Source organism: Carlito syrichta, unplaced genomic scaffold, assembly GCF_000164805.1.
Source record: "Carlito syrichta isolate Samal-C Ts95f unplaced genomic scaffold, Tarsius_syrichta-2.0.1 Scaffold73074, whole genome shotgun sequence".
NCBI lineage: Eukaryota > Metazoa > Chordata > Mammalia > Primates > Tarsiidae > Carlito > Carlito syrichta.
This window is the reverse complement of record NW_007017170.1, coordinates 123,897-145,084: the sequence shown is the minus strand read 5'-3', so window position 1 is coordinate 145,084 and position 21,188 is coordinate 123,897. Positions and strand designations below refer to the sequence as shown.

General features: G+C 44.0%; 1 protein-coding gene across 2 annotated transcripts in view; it reads left to right on the top strand.

Moving 5' to 3' along the window:
• The first annotated feature begins 2,365 nt into the window (after window positions 1-2,365).
• Window positions 2,366-21,188, top strand: part of HACD3 (3-hydroxyacyl-CoA dehydratase 3) — a 47,253-nt gene continuing 28,430 nt past the window's right edge. Inside the window, exon 1 of one of the 2 annotated variants that reach the window (XM_008053113.1) lies at window positions 2,366-2,600. In XM_008053113.1, coding sequence (XP_008051304.1) covers window positions 2,514-2,600 — 87 coding nt within the window. In that variant the 5' untranslated portion in view covers window positions 2,366-2,513. The remainder of the gene's footprint in view (window positions 2,601-21,188) is intronic. The other variant, XM_021709784.1, reaches the window with a different exon arrangement.

The window sequence follows — 21,188 nt, the reverse complement described above, 5'->3', positions numbered from 1 at the left end:
ATGCCTGTAATTCTGGCTACTTGGAAGGTTGAGGTGGAAGGATCACCGGAGCCCAGCAGGCGAGGTTGCGGTGGCCGGGAGCGGCCACTGCACTCCAGTCTGGGCGACCGAGTGAAAAAAAAAAAAATTCAACTCAAAAAAAAAAAAATTCAACTTAACCCGAGCATTTAAGACTTACCCATTTCCTCAATGTTAAATTGTACCTCAATTTTTCAAAAAAGTGCCCTCTATTGCATCTGCACTGTAGTAAATAAAATGCTTTTAGTATTTAAAAAATATTTTCTTTTTAAAACTCAAGGCTGCCGGACATGGTGACTCACGCCTGTAATTCCAGCACTTTGGAAGGCAGAAGTGAGAGGATTGCCTGAGCTTAGGGGTTCAAGACCAGCCTGAGTAACATGGCGAGACCTTGTTTCTACAATAAAAAAAAAAATGAGCTGGGTGTGGTGGTGCCCGCCTGTGGTCCCAGCTACTTGGAAAGCTGAGGTGGAAGGATTGCCTGAGCCCATCAGGTTGACGCTGTGGTGGCCATGAGCATGCTACTGCACTCCAGCCTGGCAACAGAATGAGACTCCAACCCAAAAAATAAAAAATAAAAAAATTCAAGACTGCCGAGATTACTGCTTTCATAAGCTCATACCTGGCAGGTGCTTCAGGCTCCAACTGGTTTGCCTACTACCAATTCTTTCTCACTGACAGGTCATCTTGCTGAACACACATTTGATTTTATCTCCAGTTAAACAAACATCCTTGGCTCCCATGGGTCTGTGGGATGCAGTGTAAGCACCTCAGCAAAGCAGACTTTCCTAATCCACACCCCGCCTTTCCGGGTGACCTCTGTCCTCCATGCAGATCTGCTCATGGCACTCCACCTTGGGACCAGGGCCCTGTGCTGCTTCTGCCCCACCTGCTTCTTCCTCCTCAAGTGTCACTTTCCAGTTCTCAAGGACTGGCTACTGGATGTCTAACCATAGTTCCCACAGCCCTTAATTCCTACCTTTATATCTCTTGGTGAGCTCAGCACATTCGCTGCTCTCTAGGAGCCAGGCGCTGTCTCCCACCTATCACCCTAGCACTTTGGAAGGCAGAGGGGAGAGAATTGCCTGAGCCCAGGGATTTGAGACTAGCCTGGGCAACTTGGTGAGACCTGTCTCTACAATAAATCAAATAATTAGCAGGGTGAGGTGGTACAGCCTGTAGTTCCAGCTACTTGTAAGGCTGAGGTTCTCCTGAGCACAACAGGTTGAGGCCATGGTAGCTGGGGCCCAACAGGTTGAAGCTGTAGTAGCCAGAATCATGCCATTGGAGTCTAACCCGGGTTACAGAGTTACTTTGACTCAAACAAAAACAAAACCAAACCAAAAAAACAAACTTTCTGCGTTTTATATGACCCTGATCTAAATGCTTCCTGAGAGCTGGCACCATTTCTCTTCATTGCTGGGTCCCTGTGCTAAATCAGTGGGTGCTTAACAGAATCACTTTGCTAAATGAATAGTAATTTATTTACTTAATAAATGCTAAATAAATAGATCGAACAGGGCTGATTTATAAGTTCCGTTTTTGTGTCAGAGTTCTAGTTTTCGTAGAAACATGTTGCTTCTCATTAAATTCGTCACTTTGGAAAAACTTGAGAACGAAAGGGATACAGACAAGACAGTTTAAACAAGAAGTTAATGTCCTTAGTTCGAGTTTCCTATTCTAAGAAAGGCTGTCTCCTGCATTATCCATAGACTAGCCACCAGTCACGTGACTGTCTAAATTAATTAGAATCTCGCCGCCCGCGTGTCCTGTGCCCATGAGCTCCTGTGTTGGTGGCTGCCCCGGAGGGCGCCGTGTGACATTTCTACCCTCGCACACGGTCTGCGGCAACGGGGAAATCCTCGGTCTCCAAGCGTATTCTCCCTCCTTGGAACACTCTTCCACGCTGTCCCCACGCCTCGGCCCCAGCCCATTGTTATCCTCGTTTCGTCTGTGATGTGTCTGGTAGTGGACAGAGATTCCCAGCCGCAAGGACCATGCCTCGCCGCGGCCGCCCGCGCTCAGTTTTAAGCCCAGGCACACAGCAGGTGCTCAGGGAGAGGGTAGGAGGGGCCTTCCCGAGAGCCAGTTTCAAGCCGTTTCCATGCGGATCGCCCCCTAGGAGTCTCCGGCTGCAGACATTTTTATTTTAGAGTTTATGTTTAAGTACCGCCTTGAAGACCAGCGGGAAGAGCGGTGCTGGCGCTCCTTCCCGCCCCTGTCCCTAGTCCGCTTGGGCCCCGCCCCCACCCTTCCTGGGCCCGCCCCCAGCCCGCCCATTTCCTGCCCGCGCCCCGCCCCCTCCGCTGGCGTCCTGGTCCCTTCTCGCGCCGCCACCGCCCCCGGTTCGCCACTGCGCAGGCGCGGCCGGCGAGAGTGCGGCGTGTGGAGGTGCCCGCCCGGGGTCTGGAGGCCTGCTTGAGGCCCGCGCCAGCCGAGCTCCGCCCGAGGTGAGGCGCAGCGACCCAGCCTCCCGGTGCCCCGGCAGCGTGACCATGGAGGCCCAGGTGCTGACGCCGCATGTCTACTGGGCTCAGCGTCACCGCGAGCTGTATCTGCGCGTGGAGCTGAGCGACGTGCAGGTAAAGGCCGGCTCCGGTTGTGGTGACGCCTGGAACCCGAGGTGCGCTCCGGGCGCTCCTGTGGTGGCTCGTGTCGTCCTGGCCTGGCACGATCCCTGGGGCCGCCGGTGCCCAGGGAGACTCGCGCGGGCCTTAGACTGTCCCCGGCCTCGGGATGCCCTGGCCTCGAAATGACCCGGCCTCGGGATGCCCCGGTCTCGGGGGTGCCCCGGTCTCGGGATGTCCCGGTCTTGGGATGTCCCCGACCTCGGGATGTCCGGTCTCGGGATGCCCCGGCTTCGGGACGTCGCCTGCTTCGGGCTGCCCAGTCTCAGGCTCTCTGGCCTCGGGATGCCCCTGGCCTCGGGTTGCCTCTGCCTCGGGACGTCCGGTCTTGGGAGGCCCCCGGCCTCGGGATGCCTGGCCTCGGGATGCCCCTGGCTTTGGGTTGCCTCGGTCTCCGGCTGCCTGGCCACGGGATGCCCCTGGCTTCGGGTTGCCCAGGCCTCGGGTTATCCCGGCCTCGGGATGCCCAGTCTCAGGCTGCCTGGCCTCGGGATGCCCCTGCCTTTTTGTTGCAGTCTGCACCTTGAAGAAACCCGAGCCCGGCCCGGGTGCCTGGCCATCGTGGTTTGGGTCGGCTAAGGCCCTCTAAGGGTGGGGTGAGCCCGTCCTTGCTGACTGAACCCTGGTCTGCGTTGCAGGGCGACAGTACTGGGCCGGGCTGGCAGTCTAACTCCCACCCAAGACGTCCAGCCGGTCGGAGGTTACCGAGGCTCGCCCACCACTGCCTGGGGCCCACACTGCCTCCCCACGGTTCAGTGATGGACATCATTCTCGTTACTGTTAATTGCTAAATTCACAAGATCATGAGGAAGAGATTTTTTCTCCCCGGTTTGAAGCTGTGAGCCCAGGTTTGTCGAGTTGCACGGAGAACTTAAGAATTTCCCAAGTTACATTAAGCGTTTATGTTTGATCTGGTGGGCCCTCAGTGTGCACCTCCACTAGACTCAGCACCTGTGTACCCTCGTGTCTCTGTCCAGACTATCCAGGATCTTGGTCTTTGAGGAGCTGGAGTTTTAAGTCTGGAATGTTCTTTCTGCAGTCACCCTTACTCCCGACTTCTCCTTGCATTTTGTAATCTCTTTTGTGCCACTTAACCCTTTGCGTCTGCATCAGGCATCTGCTTGGATCTGTCACTGCATCTGGCATAATGTCTTGATAAACATAGGTACTTTCTGAGTGTTGACTTGAATGTTTGCTTCTGGAATAAGAACTGTTATCATGTTGAAAGATGAAAACAATACTGACCGGAAAGCCTCTAAGTAGTCTATGACATTGCATGGTGTGTCATTTAATGTGTTAAACCTGACTGAATTATACTTCGGCGTCAGAGTATAGAGAAATGTTCTCCATTTATCCATATGTCTCCCTTTGCTCTAGGATGCTTTAATAGGAAAAAATAAAATCTTTTGTAGGTGGGGATCAAAGTCTCTATCTAGAAAGGTTCTTCCAGCAATCAATAAAAAAGTACAGGACATGTGTTGTGATAGTCTCTTTAATTATTTAGTTAAGCAGTATGTAGACCAAATGAAATAAACTCAGGCTCTGCCCTCTCTAGATGGCTAAGATGGCTATCATGTGTTTAGGATAGAATATTCTGAGATATTTTTGAAGACATAGCAGGCAAGGTGTTTTTAGGGGAAATGAGGGGGATGATGAAAAGAAATGGAAATTGGTTGAACAAGTGAAAAAATGCACTATATTTATATTTTTCTTGAAAGATGTAAACCTCTTAGTTAAGAAACATGAACACATGATGTTAATTGTATTTGGTATATTTATAAGTATGGAGGCATATATTTGAAATATATAATGGTTTAAAAATGTTATGGTGGAGAAAAAAGAAATGTTCTTTTGAAGATATAAATTCTTTTTTTTTTTTTTTAATTTTGGGGAAAAATAAGTTTTTTCCCCCTAGTTGAGTTTTTTATTTTTATGGGGTTTCCATAGTTCTGAGGCATCCATTTTAACTACCGTTTAAAAGCAACATGTTACTACCATTCATAAAAGAAATCCTCTAACACATGTAAGATAGTACAGATTTACGAGGATGAGTCATACAGACTCAGCTTTCCAAGGATATAATATCTAGAAGGAAGCATATTTAGCCTATAGAAACAAAACGTTTTGTTCATGAGTATGCTTATTGGTAGAATTGGAATTGGATGTTGACCCAGGTCCCTGGTGTTAAAGGAATTTGTTACTTCTCTTTCACTTAGTTAGAGATGACTTCCAGAAATGAGAATTAGTCCTGTCAAACTGAGACTGGGAGAACTTTCTGGAAAGAGTAAGGCATGAACTTTTAGACACTTGTAATGTCTGACTTATACCATGTCAGTGCCCTAAAAAGACCACCAAGGACCCACCTGTAGTTAAATAAGTTGGGTTTATTACTCATTGCAGCAAGGGAGATACTCCATGGGGAGCCCTGGGGTGTCTCATTGGTGTCTCATTAGGAGGGTGTTAGAACCGATCATAGAATTTGGGTGTTGGTGATTGAGGGAAGGGAGGGTTTAAGGAAGCAGGTGTTCACTTTAAATTAGATGCTGTCAGAAAACATGGGCAATTCTGTGGTTGGGTATCTGAATAAATCTTTAGAGAGGAGAGACTAGAACAAGAATTAAAGAATGAAACTGAATTGGTAGAGAAGTAGCAATCACTCATTATGGCCAAGAGTGTTTGGTATTTTGTGGGTGGCATTGCCATTATCTGTTTGTCTGTGCTTATTATGAAGTGATCTTGTCTCATTTTATCAAGGTTTCAGGATAACATTGTCTGAGGCTGGTATTCTGTGAGATGGTTCAAGTCCGAAAGGAGAATAGCTGTGAGTGCTAAGCCCACTTCAGAATGTCAAGGGCAGCTCTTTTTTAAATGTATTGATTGATTGCTCTATGGAGGGCCTGTTGAAACCAGTGGTTCACCTCAGGATGAAGCAATTCATTTATTTGTTCAATAAAAACCACATGCCTGTAATCCCAGCACTTTGGGAGGTGGAGGCAAGAGGATTACCTGAGCCTAGGGGTTCGAGACCAGCCTGGGCAACTTGGTGAGACCTTGGCTCCACAAAAAGTTAGGCCAGGCTCAGTGGCTCAGCCTATAATCCCAGCACTTTAGGAGACTGAGGCGAGTGGATTGCCTGAGCCTGCGGGTTCGAGTCCAGCCTGGGCAACCTGGTGAGACCTCGTCTCTACAATAGATAAAAAAATTAGCTGGACGCAGTAGCGCGTGCCTGTAGTTCTGACTACTTGGAAAGCTGAGGCGGAAGGATCGCTGGAGCCCAGGTAGTCGACACTGGAGTGGCCATGAGTGTGCCATGGCACTCCAGCTTGGGTGACAGAGTAAGACTTCAACTCAAAAAAAAAAAAATTGGCTGGGTGTAGTGGCGCATGCCTGTAGTTCCAGCTGTTTGTAAGGCTGAGGCAGAAGGATCACCTGAGCCCAGCAAGTCAAGGCTGCGGTGGCCATGAGCATGCCACTGCACTCCAACTTGGCCAACAGAGTGAGACTCAGACTCAAGAAAAAAAAGTTTATGGAGTACCTACTCTTGTCTGTCATTAAGCCAGATGCGGGGTTGCTGGACAGCTCTCCACCACTCCCTGCTTTCTATAGTGTGTTTACAGCTTATGTGTAAGTGTGAGTTTCAAAATGTTGAGTTCCAGTTTGGGGGCATCAGCTGCCTCTCTGCCTTCCTCCTGGCACAGGAGCTATGAAGTTTTACATCTCCATTCTGTCTTTGGAGCTGCAGGGCTAGTGCCTGGTGAGAAGCCACTGCTGATGTGAAGAAGGGTGGTGGGCAGTCAGGACTTGCACAGTGCGTTGTCTGTGCTTGAGGTGAGCAATAGTTGAGAGGCTGCTGGGGCAAGGTTACTTTCAGGATGAGCATAATGGACGGTTTGTCCCAACAATCATAGTGGTTAAAGTATTTGTTTATTGGTGGTTGTGAACAAAGTACATAGCTACTCTTGGAGCTATTTGAAGTTATTGTTCTTGTCCCTACCTAAGAGTCTGGTGGAAAGAGTAGTAACTGAAGACATGAGGTTGTGTCTTCACTCTTCCATTCACTCTCTGGTGATCATGATTCACTTAACCTTTATGAGTCTCAGTCTCTTCATTCAGGTAAATATGAATAATAGCACCTAATTCACAGGACCATTTTGAGGTTTGGATTGGATAATGGATTTGAAAGTGCTTTTGTACATTCTATTGTGCTGTTCAGGTGTGAGGGATTATTATGATTGTGATACTAAACCTTAGATGAAAGGGATAGACACAAAGAGCAGTGGAACAGAATAGAGTCTATTAGCAGACCTATCCACATCTGAAAACTTATGGTGCCACAGGTGGTTTTACAGATTAATGGAGAGGATGGCTCATTCAGGAAATTGTATTGGGACAATTGGTAATTCAAATGGCAAAGGGATAAAATAAGATCCTGCCTTTGCTGTAAACAGAGATCAGTTTTAGGTGGATTAATGACCTAAAAGCATAAAGCAAAGCTACTAAAAGAAAACATAGGGGACTATGATATTGGAATAGAGAAGAATGTCTTAAGTAAGACACATAAAGCACAAACCCTAAAGACAAGACTGACAAATTTAAGACAAATTTGAAGAAGACACTTGTAGCACATATCACTGAGAGAGGACTAGTATCTTGAATGTTTAAAGAACACCTAAAGATCAATAAGAAAAAGACATATCACCCAATAGAAAAGGGGCAGAAAATATAAATAGTTCAGCATAAAAGGAAATAAGAATGGCCAAAAAGTCTGAAATGATGTTTAACCTCAATTATGGTCTTTATTGTGCTTCATTTCAGTGTGTTTTGCAGATAGTGTATATTTTACAAATTGAAGGTTTGTGGCAATCCTGTGGCAAATGACTGTATTGGCACCACTTTTTCAGCAGCATGTGCTCACTTCATATTTGTGTCACCTTTTGGTAATTCTTGCAATGCTTCAGACTTTTAAATTGCTATTTTATCTGTTATGGTAATCTGGGATCAGTGATCTATGATATTACTATTGTAATTGTTTTGGGGCACCGTGAAATGTACCTAAATAAGATGATAAACTTAATCAGTACATGTGTATGTTTTGACTGCTCTGACTGGCCTGTTCTTCCATCTCTCTCTTCTTCTCTTTGGGCCTCTTTATCCCCTGAGACACAATCGTTTTGAAATTAGGCCAATTAATAAGCCTACAGTGGCCTCTAAGTGTTCAAGTTAAAAGAAGAGTTGCACATCTCTGACTTTATATCAAAAGCTAAAAATGGTTAAGCTTAGTGAGGAAGGCATGTTGAAAGCCAAGATAAGGTGAAAGCTAGGCCTCTTGTACCAATTAGCCAAGCTGTGAATGCAAAGGAAAAATTCTTTTTTTTGAGTTGAAGTCTCTGTCGCCTAGACTGGAGTGCAGTGGCCACTTCCGGCCACTGCAGCCTCGACCTGCTGGGGTTCCTGTGATCCTTCCGCCTCAGCCTTCCAAGTAGCTGGAATTACAGGTGTGCGCTACCACGTCCAGCTAATTTTTTGATTTATTGTAGAGATGAGGTCTCACCAAGTTGCCCAATCGAATCTCGAACCCGCGGGCTCAGGCAATCCACTCACCTCAGCCTTCCAAGGCGCAGGATTACAGGTTGAGCCACCGAGCCCAGCTAGGAAAAATTCTTGAAGGAAATTAAAAATGCTACTCCTGTAAATACACAAATGATAAGAGCAAAACAGCTTTATTCCTGAAATGAAAGTGTGAGTGGTCTGAATAGAAGATCAAACCGGCCACAACATTCCCTTAAGTCAAAGCCTATCCCAGAGCGAGACACTAACTCTCTTAATACTATGAAGGCTGAAGGAGATGAGGAAGCTGCAGAAAAAATGTTGAATCTAGCAGAGATTGGCTTGTGAGGTTTAAGGAAAGAAGTCGGCTTCATAACTTGAAAGTGCAGGGTGAAGGCCAGCGCAGTGGCTTACACCTATTATCCCAGCACTTTGGGAGGCCAAGATGAGAGGATTGCCTCAGCTCAGGTTTGAGACCAGCCTGGGCAACTTGGCAAGACCTTATCTCTACAATAAATCAAAAAAATTAGCCAGGCATGGTGGCGCGTGCCTGTAGTTCCAGTACAGGAATACTGAGACAGAAGGATCACCTGAGTCCAGCAGGTCGAGGCTACCGTGGCCATGAGCATGCCATTGCACTCCAGCCTGGATAACAGAGTGAGACTCCAACTCAAAAAACAAACAAAAAAAAAGAAAGTGTAGGGTGAAGCAGCAAGTGCTGATGGAGAAATTGCAGCAAGTTCTCTAGACGATCTTAGGTAATTGATGGAGGGACTATACTAAACAACGGATTTTCTGTGTAGACAAAATAGCCTTTTACTGGAAGAAGATGCCATCTAGGCTTTCATAGCTAGAGAGAAGTCAACGTCTGACCTTAATGCTTCAGAGGACAGGCTGACTCTCTTGGTAGGGGCTAATGCGGTGATGACTTAAGTTGAGGCCATTGCTCATTTACCATTCTGCAGATCCTAAGGTCCTTATGAATTATGCTAAATCAACTCTGCCTGTGTTCTGTAAATGGAACAAGCAATCTTGGTTGACAGCACATTCAGCTGACACTATTTTATTTTATTTTATTTTATTTGAGTCGGGATCTCATTTTGTTGTCCAGGTTGGAGTGCAGTGGCACAATCAAAGCTCAGTGCAGCTTTAACCTCCTGGGCTCAGGCGATTCTTCAGTATCAGCCTTTTTCTTTTTCTTTTTTTCCAGATGGAGTCTCACTCTGTTGCCCAGGCTGGAGTGCAGTAGCACACTCACGGCCACCACAGCCTCCACCTGCTGGGCTCAGGTGATCCTTCCACTTCAACCTTTCACAAAGCTGGAACTACAGGCACGCGCCACCATGCCTGGCTAATTTTTTGGGGATTTATTTTAGAGGTGAAATCTCGCCAAGTTGCCCAGGCTGGTCTTGAACCCATGGGCTCAGGCAGTTCTCTCACTTCAGCCTCCCAAAATACTGGAATTATAGGCATGAGCCACCATACTTGGCCTGCCTCAGCCTCTTGAGAGCTGGGACTCCAGGCATGTGTCACCGTGCCTGGCTAATTTTTTTTATTTTTTGTGGAGATGCGGTCTTTCTATGTTGCCTAGGCTGGTCTTGAACTCCTGGACTCAAGCAATTCTCCTGCTTCAACCTTTCAAAGTTCTGGATTATAGGTGTGAGCTATTGTGCCCGGCCCAGTGGGCACATTTCTCACATTTAATTGGGAAAAATGAAAAAGTTGGATATGACCAACTGTTTGTGAGGATGTTCAGAGGTCGGTCATTTTTTATATACTTGGTGGGAGTATTAATTGGTATAGCTGATTTGGAGGACAGTTTGACCCTAGTCAAGCTGGAGATGTGTATTTTCTTATAACTTGGAAATTTTGCTCCTTAGAGAAGCTCTTACATATATGCACAAGGAACTAGAATGTTCATTGTGGCGAGTAATTGAAAACAGCCTCAATTTTTATCAGCAGGAGAATGGGTAAACTGTGGTGTATTTATACAATGACACACTGTACAACAGTTAAAATGAAGGAAACAGAAACCATCTCTGGCTATAGAATTAAAGCTTAGAACTATATCAAGTAAAAAGTAAGTTGAGGGGGGTAGGATTGGCAGTGAGGGAAAGGAAACTGCCAGGGGAGGGAGGGACACACCTCATCAACAAGGGTACCTGCATAATGAACATTTGTATATCTAACCCTGAATTGTACCCCATATCTTTAAAATTAAAAAAAAGTTATCATACCCCCAAAAAATTTTTTTAAAAAGGTAAGTTGAGGAATGCTATAAGCAGTATAAACTATTTATGTAGCATGTAAAGTATGACTGTATATTGTTATGAATACCCAACCTGTTGTAAGTGAAAAAGAAATACAGTGGAAATGACAAACTCCAATTCTAGCATAGTGGTTACCTATGAGGGTGGGGTGGTTTTTAGGGGAGAGAGAACAGTAGGATTGAGTAATTTTGTAACTGTATCCTTACCTGTTTTATTACTTTTTTAAAAAGCAGAGGCAAATAAAGCAAAATACTAACAGTGATCAGTGGAGTGGTATTTGCTATGTTTTTCTGTGTTTGGTTGATTGCTTTAAATATTTCATAAAAAAACTCAACAAGTCTAATCTAAGCTGTGTATTACTACAATACAAAAACACACATAAAGCAGTAGATTAAATAATTAGGTAACTATTGAGCACTCACAGGCACATTGCAAAGTACTAGATATTCAGTGGTGAGCAGCACACATAAAGACACTACCTTTAGGTGGAGGGAGACAGTCAATAGGTAAGTTAATAAATAATTACCTGGGTCAATGTTAAGAGGGAAACAAGGAAGTGGTGAAATAGAGAGTAACTGATAGAGGCTGTTTTACATATAGTGGTCAGGGAAGACTTCATTGAGGAGGTGATATTCAAGCTAAGTGAAACTTGAAGGATAAAATGAACTATGCAGAAAGCTGAGGGAAGAGCAGGAGCAGAAAAAGTATTAGTATGTTTGGAGTGTAGGGAATGAGGAAAAAGTTAGAAGAAGATGAGGTAGAAGGGGTTGCAAGATGTGGGTCATGTAGGGCTTTGTTGCCATGGTAGGGAGCTTGGGTTTTATTATAAGAGCCATGGGAAACCATTAAAGAGTTTTAAGCAGAGACGTGACTTCATAGCATTTGAGTCTTAAAAAGATTATTCTGGCTGCTCTGGATTCTGGAGGGGCAAAAGTGAAATCTGGAAGAGCATTTAGAGAGGGTGTTACAGTAGTGTGGGTGAGAGGTAGGATCCCCAGTCTAGGGATGGCAGTGGGAATGGAGAGCCAGGAACAGATTTGTGGCATGTTTGGAGGGGGCCTCAGGCATTGATGAATTTCGTGTTGGGGAGGGAGATAAAAGAATCAACAACTAGTCCTAAAATTTTGGCTTAAGCACAGAGTAGATGATGGTACAGGTTTACTGAAATGGTTAATACTGGAGAAGAGGTTCAGGGACCAAAATCAAGAGTCCCCTTTGGCCATACTAGTTTGAGACTCTTGTTTTAAACAGTTTCCGTGTAGAAATGTGAAATAGTTATGTAACCATACAAATGCAGAGTTTAGGGCGGTAGTCTGGGTGAAAATAGGATTTTATGATATTTAGACTTAATTGATTGCAAAATGCATCATTATTTTATGTACTATAAGGGAGAAAAATTCTGCTGGCTAAACTATGATACATGCTGTCTTATTACTCTGAATATTTTTTTATTTATTAGGCTGGGCACAGTGACTCAAGCCTGTAATCCCAGCACTTTGGGAGACTGAGGCGAGAGGATTGCCTGAGCTCAGGGGTTTAAGACCACCTGGGCAACTTGGTGAGACCTCGTCTCAACAATAAGTCAAAAAATAAACTGGGCGTGGTGGCACACGCCTGTAGTTTCAGCTACTTGGAAGGCTGAGGTGGAAGGATAGCCTGAGCCCACCAGGTTGAGGCTGTGGTGGTCGTGAGCATGCCACTGCACTCCAGCCTGGGCAACAGAGTGGGACTCCAAGGCAAAAAAAAAAAAAAAAAAAGAAAAAGAAAAAGGAAGATGTCTTTTAGACTTATTTAAACTGTCAATGCCGTGCAACCAAAGACCAGGAGAAACACGCCTTGTAGTTACACAAGCTAGGCTTATTGCTTGTTTCAGTGAGGTAGAATACACACCATGGGGAAACATGTAGTGTGTTAGTTAGAATGTCTTAGAAAGGACTTGTCATAGGACTTGGGTTTTGGTTGGGTGATTGCTGGAGGGTCTGAGGAAGTAGAGGTTTACTTTAGATTAGATGTTATCAGCTAATGGGGACAAATCTGCGATTGGGTATTTTGTGGGTGGCATAAGTGGCCTGTCATTAGACAAATGTAAGCAATGTTCTTGTTTTGTTTCATTTTACCATGATCTCAGAGTAGCCTGAGGTTGATTGGTATTCTTTGAAATTGTTTATGTCCCAAAAAGGAGACTTAGAGCAGGATACAAACTGCTGCATACACTCAATTGTGTACAATGCAGCTATAAAAACAATGAGTAAGATCTTTGTGAATTGGTAAGGATTGATTTAGAAAAAGAAAAATAAGAATATATGAATATATTTGCTTATTTTTGCAACACACACGTAGAGAAAAGATAAACCAGAAATAAGTGAAATGATTACCTATAGGTGGGGAGTGGGAATGTGATATAAGGAGGATGGGTTTGAGAGTAAGTGTTAGAGGAAATCTTTTTATAATGTTTAACTTTTGAACAATGTGCATGTTTTAACATTCAAAGATAAAATCTAAGGCCAAGTGCAGTGGCTCATGGCCTATAATTCCTGCACTTTGGGAGGCCGAGGTAGGGAGGGTTGTTTGTGCTCAGGAGTTTGAGACCAGCGTGGGCAACACTACCAAAAAAAAAATTATCCAGATGTGGTGGCACATGCTTATGGTCCCAACTATTCGGGAAGCTGAAGCAGGATTGTCTGAGTCCAGGAGGTCAAGGTTGTGGAAAGCTGTAATCGTGCCATTACACTCCAGCCTGGGTAACAGAGTGAGACCCCAACTCAAAAAAAACCAAATAAATGAAAATAAAAAAGAAATACAGAAGACCAGGGTGCAGGTTGGGAGAGTGAGGCAGGAACTGGCTAGAAAAGGACTGCATGAAGGGTCTGGTACTGTACAATAACTTGACTGTGATGGTGGATAGATGAACCTATACCTGTTATAAAGTTGTGTAGAACGTCACAAACAGACATACACAATACACATGAACATACACACAAAGGAACACAAGTAAAACCTGGGAAATCTGAATGAGATAGATGGATTGTATCATGTCAGTATCCTGATTTGACATTATACTATAGTTTTGTAAAAAGTTTTCATTGGATGAAACTGGGCAAAGCATGCAAGGGACTTTCAGTATCATTTCTTAGAACTGCATGTGAATCATAATTATCTCAATAAAAATTTCAATAAAAAGAAGAAAAAGAAGGAGAAAAGAAAAAATAGAAAAGTATTTTTTTATGCAGAAGAATGCTAGCTAAAACATGAAAAAGGAATGATTGAATTAGAAAATTATAATATAAGTCGGGCTCGGTGGCTCAGCCTGTAATCCTGCACTTTGGGAGGCTGACTGAGGTGAGTGGATTGCCTGAACCTGCGGGTTCGAGATCCGCCTGGGCAACTTGGCGAGACCTCATCTGTACAATAAATCAAAAATTAGTTGGGCGTGGTAGCACACGCCTGTAGTTCCAGCTACTTGGAAGGCTGAGGCGGAAGGATCTCTGGAGCCCAGCAGGTCGAGGCTGCGGTGGCAGGGAGCATGCCACTGCACTCCAGTCTGGGTGACAGAGTGAGACTCCAACTCGGAAAAAAAAAAAGAAAAAAAGATAATTATAATATAAATTTGTAGACTCCAATGTAAAATTGAATCAGGTGAGGATTAACAATGGATGACAGTGCCATTGGTGAATGGGTACTGTTAAGAAACAGCAGATTATATTATTAGATTTCTTACTAATTACAGAGGGAAAAGTGTGCCTCTATAGTAGAGAGTTCTGTCACCTTCTCAACTAACTGATCAAAGTTAGCATCACCTTCTAATCATATGGGCTTCCTCTTATGATGCTATAAGTACCCTCATCACCTGTGAAATATTTTTGTCAATAAATGATTAGCATGAAGGAATGTCCAGACAAATCCAGAATATGATACATTTTACAAGATAGCTGGCATGTATTGAAAAATAAATAAAATTGTAGGTTTATTTATAGGTTTGGTAATCAAGTGAAATATATAAGCCTTGATTGGATCCTAGATTGTTTTTTTAAAGTAAAAATGTTCCTGGCGTGGTGACTCATGCTTGTAATCCCAGCAGTTTGGGAGGCTGAGGTGAGAGGATTGTTTGAGCCCAAGGGTTCGAGACCAGCCTGGGTAACTTGGTGAGACCGTGTCTCTACAATAAATAAAAAAATTAGCCGGGTATGTGTGATGGCACATACCTGTTGTTCCAGCTACTTGGAAAGCTGAGGTGGAAGGATTGCCTGAGCCCAGCAGGTTGAGGCTGCGATGGCCATGAGTGTGCTACTGCCCTCCAGACTGGTGACAGAGTGAGACTCCGACTCAAATAAATGAATAAATAAAGATTTAAAAAATGAAATAAAAATACACATAGTTTTGGGGGTCCCCAGTACCTTCCAATGTGATTTGCTGGAAGGATTCATGGGACTTACAATATAGTTGAACTGATAACTAAGTTTTGTTACAGCTAACATATACAGGACAGGATCAGCAAAGAGAAAAAAGCACAGGTGGTGTCTGGATAAGTCCATGCACAGGCCTCCTTATCCTTTTTCTCTCCTGGGAGGGAATACTTGGCATGTTTCTTTCTCTAGCAATGAAAAATGCAGTAATATGTGTGATGTTTCTATCTAGGGAAACTCGCTGGTGATTGAGTACCCATGGTTTTTACGGAGGCCAGGTAGTTAGGTAACCTTTACTTACATATACCAAAATTCCAGATTCCTTTCTAGGAAGGAAAGCTGATGTTCTCCATAAGTCACATTGTTTGTAAGTACAGTTTAGACACATTGAATCATCCGTTTTAGGGGATGGCGGAAACCAAGTTCCCAGATGCCAGCCAAAGGCTGATCTTGGAGACAGGCCTTTTAAAGACTGCAGGCTCATGTCTGTTATATTACCTCTTCCACACTCAAGCCAGTCACACACATGTGAAGATGAATACTATTGACTTAAGTGAGAAAGGAGACCCTTGTCTAAAGGGTTCGGTAGCAGATAGTTTATTGTGAATTCTTTGTAGTTCTCCTAGAAATTATGAGAATAGGGTGAATTGATTAAATTTCAGTTCCTTAAACAGTTACTGGGGCATTAGGGATATAGAGATGAATAAAACACAATCCCTGCCGTCAAGGAACTCAGGTCTAGGGTCCAATTAAAGAAGTCAGCAGTAATTATGGAACAGTGTGATAAATATAATAAAGGTGGAACAAAGTAGGAAGGAAGCTCTTGATTCTGATGTTAGAGGTGAAGCGGCTAGAAGGGGAATTAACATTTCACTTGGACTTTGAATGATAAATAGGGTAGCTGGACGTGGTAGCATGTGCCTAAGTTCCAGCTACTTGGAAGGCTAAGGTGGAGGGATTGCCTGAGCCCAGCAGGTCGACGCTGGGATGACTGTGAGTGTGCCACTACACTCCAGCCTGGGCGACAGAGTGAGACTCCAACTCAAAAAAAAAAAAAAAAGAAAGAAAGATACATACATATTGTTCAACAGTACTCTTAGAGGAAGAAAAGCAACCAGAATTTGAGTGCTTACCAGTTGTCAAACTTTGTATGCTATTATAATTTAATTCTCACAACAGTCTTATAAAGTAAGTTGTTTTATTGTTATTTTTTAAATGATAGTTGCCGTGGATTTGAAAGTGAATAATAGAATAAAAAATGACATAACTGGGATATGAACCAGGTCTAGCTGGTTTTTTTTTTGAAGAGATAATTGGAGATGGGCACTCTACTCACTATATTGCCCCAGGCTGTACTCTAACTCCTGGCCTCAAGTGTTCCTCCTGCCTCAGCCTCCCAAGTACCTGGAACTATAGACTGCAGGTACACCATCACACTGGACTATTCATCTCCTCTTTTCATAAGCAAAGGCACAGTTCCTTTTCTAGTAATAGATGGGCTAGGTTGTATAGATTAGCCTTTCTGTTGAAATATCTTAAAATGCTGAATAAAAATGTCTTTTTTTTTTTGAGTTGGAGTCTTACTCTGTCGCCCAGACTGGAGTGCAGTAACAAGCTCACGGCCACCGCAGGCTCGACCTGCTGAGTTCAGGTGATTCTTCAGCCTCAACCTTCCAAGTAGCTAAAACTACAGGCATATGCCACCACACCTGGCTAATTTTTTGATTTATTGTAGAGATGAGGTCTCGCCAAGTTGCCCAGTCTGGTCTCGAACCCATGGGCACAGGCAGTCCTCTCCCCTTGGCCTCCCAAAGCGCTGGGATTATAGATGTGAGCCACCGTGCCAGACCTGAATAAAAATGTCTTAAACACCAAAAAGTCAACAAAGTAGAAGTGAAATTGGGAACTCAAAGAGATAAGATGAACACTGAAACTGCTTTTGCCTTGAGGGCTTTTGCTCAACTAAGAGAATATGAACTTTGGGTGCTGGGGGTATATGCAAAATTAATGCCCAAACCTATCAAAGGTGTGACATAACTATACTTCAGAGAGGACTGTCCACTTAGGATGAACTAGAAAAAAACCCGTTCCATCTCCCTGTCCCCAGTTGCCTTGGCACTGAGCAAAGTAGAAAAGGGCCTTGAGAAGTTAAAACTGTAAGCTGGTTCTCATAAGGTTATGTAGCCCAAACTCACACAATTTAGGAGATCCAAAAGCCCTCAAACCATGAACTTAGTTTAAAGTGGTCTCAACTGGTAGGGCCCCAGATCCCTGGCAGAAGCAAATGCATAACTTCTGTAGTATGCTGATTTCAGACAAAATAGACTTTTAGCCAGAATGTATTTTTAGACATAAAAAAGTCAATTCATACCGATAAAGGTTTCAATTTACCAGGAGGTTATACCAATATTAAGTTAAATGCATCTAGTATCAAGGCTTCAATGATATGTAAATTAACAGAAGTACAAGGAGAAATAGATTTATAATAGTGTGATTTCTCAGTGATTGATACAATAAGACAAAATTTAGTGAGGATATAGACTGTGTGAACAAATAATTGACGTAAACCTAATGGACACACATAGAACACTGCACCCAACAACTCCAGAATACATCTTTTAAAACTTCGTACTGTGTGAGGTAGCTCATTCCCGTAATCCCAGCACTTTGGAAGGCAGAGGCTAGAGAATTGCCTGAGCCCACAGGTTCAAGACCAGCCTGAGCAACATGGCGAGACCTTGGCTTTACAATAAATTAAAAAATTAACTGGGCGTGGTAGTGCACGCCTGTAGTTCCAGCTACTTGGAAGACTGAAGCGGGATTGCCTGAGCCCAGCAGGTCGAGGTTGCGGTGGCCGTTGAGCGTGCCACTGCACTCCAGCCTGGGTGACAGAGTGAGACTCTAATTCGATTAAATAAATAAATAAAACTTACTCAGAATATTTATTTATTTATTTATTTTTTGAATTGGAGTCTTACTCTGTCACCCAGACTGGAGTGCAGTGGCCGCTCCCGGCCACCACAGCCTCAACCTGCTGGGCTCTGGCAATCCTTCTGCCTCAGCCTTCCAAATAGCTGGAACTACAGGCACGTGCTACCATGCCCGGCTAATTTTTGATTTATTGTAGAGATGAGGTCTTGCCAAGTTGCCCAGGCGGGTCTCGAACTCGCAGGCTCAGGCAGTTCACTCACCTCAGCCTCCCAAAGCGTGGGATTATGGGCTGAGCCACCAAGCCCGGCCCAGAATATTTATTAAAGTTGACTATATACTACTTCCTAAAGCAAGTCTCCATATTTGAAAGGATTGAAATAACACAGAGAATGTTCTTTGATCATAATGCAGTTGAGGTTAGAATAAATAACATAAAGATAACTGGAAAATCCCATGTGTTTGGAAATTAAGAAACCCTTCTCAATCCATGTTTCAAAGAACAAATGGTAGTAGAAATTAGAAAATCTGTTGCATAATAATGAGTATATATGTATTTTGAGTCAGAATCTTACTTTATCACCCAGACTGGGGTACAGTGGCACATTCTCGAGTGCTATAGCCTCAACCTGCTGGGCTCAGATGATCTTTCCCCTTCAGCCTTCCAAGTATTGGAAACTACATGCACACCACCAAGCCTGGCTAAGTTTTTGATTTATTGTAGGTACATGGTCTTGCCAAGTTGTCCAGGCTTGTCTCAAATCCCTGAGCTCAGGCAATCCTCCTGCCTCAGCCTCCCAAAATGTTGGGATTACAGGCGTGAGCTACCATGCCTGGCCTGTTATCTGTTGCTACATAACAAATCATTCATTATGTAGTGGTTTAAAACAACAAAAATCATTTATTATCTCATAATTTTTGTGACTCAGGACTTCAGGAAGAGTTCTGTTTGGTCGTTTTGGCACGGGATCTCTCACAAGATTGTAGTCAGATGTCAGCTGTGGTTGAGGTCATAGAATGGCCCGGAGTAGTCATTTCAGGGATATCTTACCTTGTTGGCACATTGGTGTCCACTAGTGGGTCTTCACATTGGTCTCTACACTGAGTTATCTGTTCTCATGCTGTGGGAGGCCTGACAGAAGCTGCATTGCCTTTATGACTTAACCTCAGAAGTCACACGGTTGCTTCTCTTGTATTCTGTTGGTTACACAGATCAGTCTTGACATCACCGTGGATGGGGAGAGGATCACTGGTACCACCTTGAAGGCTGGCTTCCATACCAGACATACATTTCTAGAGAAGAGGGGGAGGGAACATTTTCCAGTTCAATTTATGAGGCAAATATAAATAGACAAGTCTTACTCATAAATACAGAGGGTGCTAAAAAAATGTATACATATTTTAAGAAAGGGAAAAAACTGTATTAAAATTAAAAGATGAATACAAGTTATGTTTTACTTCTCCAATTGTAAGGGGTGCTCAGGCACAGTGGCTCTCCCTATAATCCCAGCACTTTGGGAGGCCGAGGTGAGAGAATTGCCTGAGCCCATGGGTTCTAGATCAGCGTGGGCAACTTGGCGAGACCTCGTCTATACAATAAATCAAGAAAAATTAGCCGGGTGTGGTGGTACATGCCTGTAGTTTCAGCTACTTGGAAGGCTGAGGCGGAAGGATCGCCTAAGCCCGGCAAGTCGAGGCTGCAGTGGCCATGAGTATGCCATTAGTGACAGAGTGAGACTCTGACTCAAAAAATAAAAAAAATAAAAAAGAGGTGGTGCTCAAAGTGGTTACCATCTGCATCTAGACATTTCTGATTATGGAGAACTATTACGTAATATATAGATAACCTTTCTTAAACTGTGTATACATTTTTTTTGGCACCCTGATATAGATACTAATATTTTAAAAATTGCTTCAGGGTCCTCTCCTCTCGAGTTCTGAACTTGAACTTGTTTCTGGTGTAATTTCTTTTTTTTTACTGAAAACAATCCCTCTCCCCCACTGTACTTTTGGAGAAGCTGAACCTGACACTCCCAGTGCTCTGCCGGGCAGGAGTGGCTCCATGATTGCTGAGTGAGCATCTGAAACCTCTGGCTCGCAGATATGTCTAGAAACTCCTGGGCTTGTGTTCTGGCTAGGCACATAAAGCTTGGCTGGACACATCTCTCTGCCTGAGGAGAGCAGACAAGGCCACCCAAACTTCTTGTCTTTCTTCTAGGCAATTCAGCATATGGGGAATACAAGTGACCTAGGAAATTTACCTTGAAGACATCATAGAATGCTAGCCCTTCACGATCATATTTACATCAAAACCCTGTTTCCCTCCAGCCTGGGTAACATAGTGAGATCTCGTCTTGAGCTCAGGAGGTTGAGGCTGCAGTGAACCATGGTCATGCCACTGCATTTCAGTCTGGATGATGAGTGCAACCCCGATTCAAAAAACAAACAAACATAAAACCCTGTTTCCCTTACTGAGGAGCCATCCCTCTAGAAATGTAGCCCTTTTTGATGAGGTTTCCTAACACCCACCTGACACAGGGAAGATCATCTAAATATCTAGCCCTTTTGTGAGCTTCTTAGCTTGAAGTCGATATTCCCACTGGGGAGGGTCTTGACTGAAGTTTGCCTCTGTGCTTCCCCACTGAGCCTTCATTCTTCCTGTTTTCCTGATGTTCATGGCTATGGGTTTAGTCTCCCACTACCCCTTGGCTTTTCTCCTCCAACATTCTCTTGATCTTGTTGGTTTTCTTTGATGACTGATGGAGTGCAGAGAGCTGAGCCTATAGGAGATAAATAAACAAATTAATGACACTGGGAACGTGCTGGCTCTTGCTTGTTAATCTTGAACTGGAGGTAGGAGGCAGGTTGTTTCTTACCCACTGAAAAGTGTGAAACAGTTTCACTTTAAATTATGCCACTGGTGGTATAGAGCAACTTCTGGGAATAAATGAGCAACCTGGAGAATTTTGAACTTTTCTACTCTTGGTTTGGTTGGGGATTACGAGAGTCTGGAGCCTGAGGCTGAATGAGAACAAAAGGCACAACATGTTCATTTTCTTTTCTTTCTTTTTTTTTTTTTGAGTCAGATTCTCACTCTGTTGCCAGACTGGAGTACAGTGGCACGCTCACGGCCACCACAGCCTCTCCTGCTGGGCTCAGGTGATTCTTCCACCTCAGCCGTCCATGTAGCTGGAACTACAGGCGTGCACTACCATACCTGGCTTATTTTTTTATTTATTGTAGAGACAAGGTCTCACCAAGTTGCCCACATTGGTCTTTTTTTTTTTTGAGTTGGATTCTCACTCTGTCGCCCATGCAGTGGCCGCTCCCAGCCACTGCAGCCTCGACCTGCTGGGATCCAGCGATCCTTCCGCCTCAGCCTTCCGAGTAGCCGG